Source organism: Nuphar pumila, chromosome 12 (genome assembly GCF_984573655.1).
Source record: "Nuphar pumila chromosome 12, dmNupPumi1.hap1.1, whole genome shotgun sequence".
NCBI lineage: Eukaryota > Viridiplantae > Streptophyta > Magnoliopsida > Nymphaeales > Nymphaeaceae > Nuphar > Nuphar pumila.
In genome coordinates, this window is record NC_143260.1 from 24,344,534 (window position 1) to 24,351,530 (window position 6,997).

The 6,997-nt window shown below is 39.9% G+C and overlaps 1 protein-coding gene across 1 annotated transcript; it reads right to left on the minus strand.

Annotated features, from left to right (window-relative positions):
- Window positions 1-5,591: 5,591 nt before the first annotated feature.
- LOC149820335 (pathogen-associated molecular patterns-induced protein A70-like) lies at window positions 5,592-6,500 on the minus strand. The gene has a single exon (XM_089983055.1). It carries the CDS (start codon window positions 6,421-6,423, stop codon window positions 5,848-5,850), a length of 576 nt encoding a protein of 191 aa, XP_089839181.1. The 5' UTR covers window positions 6,424-6,500; the 3' UTR covers window positions 5,592-5,847.
- Between the last annotated feature and the right edge of the window lie 497 nt (window positions 6,501-6,997).

A 6,997-nucleotide genomic window follows, 5' to 3' on the forward strand; every position in this document is an offset into this window, starting at 1 on the left:
TATGTAAAAGTTATAAATCGTGTAATTTTGCTCTTATAGTTGTAGTGCCTAGATGTTATGAAGAAGCATATGGAAAAGAAGAGTCAAAAGAGTCTAAGAGAGAAGAGATTATAACCAGTGAGAAGAATAATACGTGGAAGCTTATAGACTTGCCACTTGAAAAAGATGCAATATGTGTGAAATTGGTCTACAAGGTGAAGTGTCACTATGATTAAAGTGTGAACAAATACAAAGCAATGTTAGTTATAAAAGGGTATGCACAAAAACCTGGTATAGATTTTTCTGAAACTTTCTTTCATGTTGCTCATATTGAATCCATTATTCTTGTATTGGCATTAACAACTAAGATGAAATGACTAGTTTTTCAATTTTATGTCAAGTATGCCTTTTTAAATATGTTTTGGAAGAAGATGTGTATATTGAGCAACCACAGAGATTTGTTGTTGATAAAAAAAAGGAGAAAATTTACAAGTTAAAGAAAGCACTATATGGTCTTAAGCAGGCACCAAGAGCATGGTATGAGAGGCTTGATTCATACTTTCAAAAACAAAAAAAATTGGCAAAGTGAAAATGAACCTATATTATATGTCAAAGTGAATGGTAATGGTGTTCTCATTGTTTGTGTTTATATAGACGATATATATATATATATATATATATATATATATATATTGGTTCTTCAAATCTTTTTATTGAAAAATTCAAGAGCAGTATGATGCAAAACTTTGATGTGATTGATTTAGGGCTCTTGCATTACATTCTTGGACTTCGAATTCATCAAACAGTTGATGGTATTTTCATCTCTCAAGAAAAATGTATACTTGATCTTCTTAAAAGGCACAATATGTCAAATTGTAAGGAGAGTTCTACTCTAATGAATACGAATGATAAGTTGTCATCAAATGATGAAACAACAAGTGTAGATCCATGATTGTTCAAAGGAATTGTTGGTGGGTTAATATATTTAACTCTATCCCGTAGATATCATGTTTCTTGTTAGCTTGGTCTCAAGATTCATGCATGATCCTTCGAAGCATCATCTTGAAGTAGCCAAGTGGATTCTTCGCTATATTCATGAAACCAACAACTATAGAATTTGGTATAAATTAGTTTCTAATTTTATTGGGCTTGTTTTGTAGATGACAGAAAAAGCACAAGCAAGTATGTTTTTAATGTTGGCTCAGGTGTTATATCATAGAGCTCAATGAAATAGTCTTTCACAATGTTATCATCATCTGAAGCCAAATATATTGTAGTTTTTATAACATCTTGTTAGGCTATGTGGATGACAAGGATTTTAGAAGATATGCAACAATTTCAAGTTTCTACGATAAAAATTTATTGCGATATGGCTACAATAGCAATGACAAAAAATCTTGTTTTTCATGGCATAATCACGCATAACGAGCCCCGCTATCATTTCATTCAAAATATTATGGATAAGATATAATTGTGTTGAAACATTGTTCTACAAATGATCAAGTAGTTAAGGGTCTCACCAAAGCACTTTCACTTCTAAAGTTCATCAAATTCAAAGATTCACTTAGTATGCCTATATTTGCATCAAAGGGGAGTGATAAGAGTTAATGGGCTTTGTAACGTCCTCTTTGTGATGATATGTTGTGTGAAATTGCATGGGTGAGTTGAAAAGTTGAAAGGTGAAAGGGTGTGCATTTTTGCTTTAAAAGAAAAAACTTGTGAGAGTAATTTACATTAATGTGTTAGCGGGTTAATGGCATGCGTGAGTGTGTACCTTAATGATGTTTTGCTTATATAAAGAGGCATTAGACGGGAGCGTAAGGTGTTATTTGTGTGTGCTTTATTTCTTTGTTATTTGTCTTGTTCTCTTTTTGAACATGTATTGAGGCTTTTAGTGTCTCTCTTGTGTGTACGAGTGTAGTAGAGCTTGTGTTCTGCTTTTTTTCATGTTCATCTTAACCATGAATGGCATCCTATGCTCTTTGGAGGCTTTTCCGTCCATGGTGTCTTTGGACCCTACCAGTAACACATTTTATGTAAAGCGCCTAATACGGAAGCAACATCTGTCTTATCGCTACTTTAAGAAACCAAACGGGACACGTGTCATGTCTTGTATCGGCGTTTTACATTAACATTGTAAGCCACCGTTTTAGTTTATCTGTCCTCCCTCTTATCGGCCGGGGAGGCATGCGATTATGCAAAGCTTTCTTGTGCATCAATCATGCTGACCTCTCCCACGTGACTGTTTATTTTTTTTTGGATAGGCAAGTCACCCAGTCAACTGCCTCCAACTCCAAGCCACAATGTGTGGAATTTCTGATTCTCTTTCCCTGACAATCTGAAGGATCAACCGTCCAACCTGCTCCGAGCTATGAGCCTCTTACTCAAACATAAGTTTGTTTTTTCTTGTCCATACCACGATTTGGAATGCAATCTCCCATCCTCTCTGCACTTTTTTTGTGTCCTTTAATCTGATGCCCATCCATGTGATTAGAGCTTGTTTTTAAGTCCTCTTTAATTAAGAGGTCCATTCGATGCCGAAAAGCTCCGCTGTCTTCTGCCAAACTTTCCTCACTTCTCTGCAAGATTGGAAGAGATGGACTCCAACACCTGATTCTTTTATTATACAACTCAATGCCTAAATGCCAAGTCTTGTAAACTCTTCTCTATTAATTTTAAGCCTAAGCTTTTTATCATGCGAGCTGCAATTTTGTATTAATCACGTTATCCTGTGAGTTCCACATAGGAAGCGGATCAGCTCATGCTGAACATGAGCGTTTTTGCTCATGCCGTCCGATTTGCATTTTAAAAAGCTCAAAAGTCAACAAAACCACGTGGCATTCATCAGACTGCCACGATGTCCGCGCTCATGTTTCAGCATGACCTGATCTGCGCCCGTTCCACTTGAGTTATTCTTCATTATACCCATTCTCCAACATATATCCTTGATACATGGTTCCCTTTTCACGGAATTGTCACCATCATTGCTCAATTACCATCTTCATCCTGTCATTTGAAGAAGTATATAAAAACCCAATCTGATTATATAGTTCGATCCAAACCAGTACAAGTACAGCTGGTAAACAAGCTAAAACGCACGTACCAGGTCTCCCCATAAGTGTGAATCGATGAAAATAATAATGCAATGACAGTGAAAGAAATAAAACAAAAACAAACCAACAACCGAAACAAAATAGCACACAACGATTTACGTGGTTTTCTCTCAATTAAGTTATGTTCACGGTGATCAATAGGTCAATAACTTTCACTTTCTTCAAACAAAGATTAAAGGTATAAGCCTTATAAACACACAAGGTGTAACAAAATGAATAAGAAGATATACTTCACAGAGGAATAAAAAATGAATGATCTAAAGAACCAGCTTGACGAAGTTGTCCTGAAAGAAGTGTAGCAACACTTCTTACTTTTGTTTACTCCACACTTTTTCGGTGCCCTAAAAAAGTTTCTCTCTGTTTTTCGCTATCTTATGCTTTTTTTAAATAGAAGATGAGACCCGCATTTAATATGAAAGACTAAACATCTTGCATAACTTACAATGCACCTGAGGCGTATTAGCACAAATCACTATTCACCTGAAGCCACAAATCGTTATCCAGCGACTACTACAAATCGCTATGCAGCGATACCACAAATCGCTATGCAACGAGTACTGCAAATCGCTATTCAGGCTAAAGCACTCTTCACCAAATCGTTATCGACAAATCGCTAATCCTTAAACTCTGAACATCTGAATCATCATTCAGCTGAGAGAACTTCTACAAATCGTTATCCAGCGAATACAAAAATCGTCCTAAAAAAATCAGGCATCGTGCTTGAAATTCTGCAGCGATACTGAATATGCATCGAACCAATGGATCTCACAAAGGAGGAAAACCCAACACTCAGCTCATTCTTGTATCAAGCCTAGTTGAGTTGAGCTCATGGCATGCCCGAGCTACACAAGTTGACTTTGAGCCTACTGAAAATACTTATTTTCAAAAGTAAAATTAATAGAATGTGGGACTCTAAATCCTAATAGGATTTGAACTCCAAGCTTATTGCTTGCAAGTCAAACACTACAATGTCTATATGATATAAAAGTATTTAAAATATATTTAATATTAATCAACCAGCTTATACGAGCTGAACTGAGCTGAACACTACTTGTTGTTCATGTTCATGTTACCCAACCTATTTCATGAGTTGGAACTCTTTACAAACCCAGCCATAGGTGGCTCTTCTCATTTCGTGGCCTTAAATACAAATAAGGACTTGATTAATAAAAAAAAGAAAAAAACAAAAGGACAGAGAGAAAGAGAGAGCATCAAGCAGCAGAGTGTGCAACCCATTGCATGAGATTTCCATTTCCCCAAGGACACGCCTTCCGCATGTGTATGGATACATTCGGGAGCTTGAAAACGACGCATCCTTCACACAGTGACGAAACTACCCTAAGAAAACGACCATTTGGCCCCCACATATTGTGGGACCTACATGGTCCAAACTGTCATTCTCTAAGGGGTCGCATGCCCCTTTTCTTTTCCTCCATTCTTCCAGCTTTGTGGGCCCCACCGTCGCATGTCGGGTAGGGCCGGTTTTAGATTGTGGAAAAGCATTAAATGACGAAAATACGCTCAAAGTAGCGGATGTGGTTTCGTCAAACATGTGGAGCTGACTCAGATCAAGGGGATATTTTCGTCATGTAAAATAGGCACCGTCGGTTGAAGCCTACGTTCTGGAATCTAGCTAGACTCAGAGCCTTCTGAGTGTAGGATGATTCAGGTCCCCCACCGAACACATAGTCTCTGTTTGGAAACATAAAATTAGGAGTACTTTTGTTTTGATTACAGCTGTGATGGTAATTCTTCTGTCGACGGTTCATAATCACATGTTCACGCTTGTGACCAGCTTTCATAGGTTTAGAAGATATGATTCCCTCGCACTTGTGACCAACTTTCATAGGTTTAGAAGATACGGTTCTTCAACCTGCGATTCAACTTTCACACTTTTATGCTGTGCTGTCAAAGTTGCGTGGATGTGATTTGTAATCACAAGAACTTGAGAAAATCTCACTTTTACATGGCGTTGAAAACTTTGTGAAAAGCTACTTATATTATATGCTACTAAACTTTCACTGATGTTCAAAATACATTTGTTATGTTAAAATTTTCTAATTATATTTATTATAAAACTTACATAGGAAAAAAAGGAAGCCAAGAAACATACTTCCTGCTTGCTATCTCCTCCTCAACGCTTCATGCGTCAAGTCACAGCCATGTAAAACCGAATGTCGAGCCAACCCCCAGTCTCCGAGTATTTGACTCATTAATTATCCCCAGCCCCACCACACACCAGAGAGAGAGAGAGAGAGAGATTACAGGCTGCCCCATGTGGTTGGTTGGTGTCCTAGCTCCGATAAAAAACGCCACAGTAAATGATACCGCAGTGGCGTTTCAGAGGCAACAAATACAATATCTCTGTCTGTTACCATCCAAGAAAGAGAGAGCGAGAGAGTCCTATCTACATCCATACAACATAACTGATAAGCAATTCCATACACCAAAAATTATATCATTTGATCAAAAATCAAAAAGCGAAAATGAAATCCCATCTTTCCTTTCCTAACTCCCATCTTCACTAATAAAAAAGGTAAACAAAAAATTGCAGAACAGAAAAAAGGAAAAGGAAACTTCAGACAGATCCATCCATGGTCCATCAGAAACTGAACCATACAAAACCAGATTTACAGAAGAAAAGCTATACTCATTTCTCTTGTTACGACTAACAAGAGATCTACATGTAAATTTCATCACCCAGCAAAGAGGAAAGAGCAAGATAAGAGAAAGGGGGGGGGGGGGGGGATTTGATTCATTTGCCTCTGTTGAGCATCTCCTTATGCCTCATGATGGACTCCATCCTCTGCAACTGCAGCTGCTGCTTGAACCGGTTGATGAAGTCGTCGGCCTTCGCATTCACCTCGTCCCCTTCAGAGTCCTCGACGGATTCCTCCACCCTCCGGCCGATCCTCACAGACTCGGCCCGCCGGCTCGGCACCTCCACCCTCTTCTCCACCAAGTGATTGGAAGCCGCCTTGGCGCTCGCCGACTTCTTCATCCTGCGGGAGATCGTCGCCGGAAGCTCACCGAACGCACCACCACTGTCAACACCATCACGGATAACCTCATCGACGGCCGAGATCTCCTCTGGATCGGCGGGGGTGGTCAATGTGATGGCTGGGACGTCCTCCACCTTGTGCTTGTGAACGTTGATGGAACGTAGGCGCTCCAGCACGGTGGTGGATCTCGCCGGAGGCTTCCCGCCGGATTTCTGGCCGGAGGTGGCGATGATGGTGCCGATGACCAGGTTGAGAAGGACGAAGAAGACGGTGGGGGTGAACCAGCTGTGCATCGACGCCCAGATGGCCGGGATCGACTCCTCCAGCATCTTCTCGCCGGAAAATGCGACTCACCGGCCGGCAAATAGCCCGTTTCCCGGTGAGAGAGAGAGAGAGAGAAAAAATGAAGAGAGAGTGATAAGGTTGGTCTCTTTTGGCTTTTATCGATGCGTTCTTGTGAATCTCGAAGGACACGTGGCATCATCTGACGGAGAGATGGGACAAGAAGGGTTCACGACAACCGTCGGTTGGCATTTTCGATGTTTATAAGGACCTCCGCCGATGACCGCCAGATTTGCTTTTGTTGGGAAGAGCCACTAGGGTTTTGCTATATTTACCTGACTGCCATTCTATTTATGTTGGATGTCCACTAGGGAACTCTTTGTGGCCTGGGTCTAGTCACATTGCAAATTGGTTTGGTCGAGCTAGCTTGAGACGAGTTAGGTCTGGATGGTAGGTTGAACTGGCAAGGCTAATTTCAAATATCTTTGATTTGTAGCTCGAGCAGTCAAACCTCATTTCTAATGAAGTTGTTATTGACCCTAACCTCGAGTTGGGTCGACTAAGCTAAAAGAAGTCACGAACCAGATTTAATTTGTAAACAACTATAATTAACTTGAACCC

Coding starts and splice junctions, on each gene's coding strand:
- LOC149820335 (XM_089983055.1), bottom strand. CDS start 6,423: ATGCTGGAGGAGTCGATCCCGGCCATCTGGGCGTCGATGCACAGCTGG.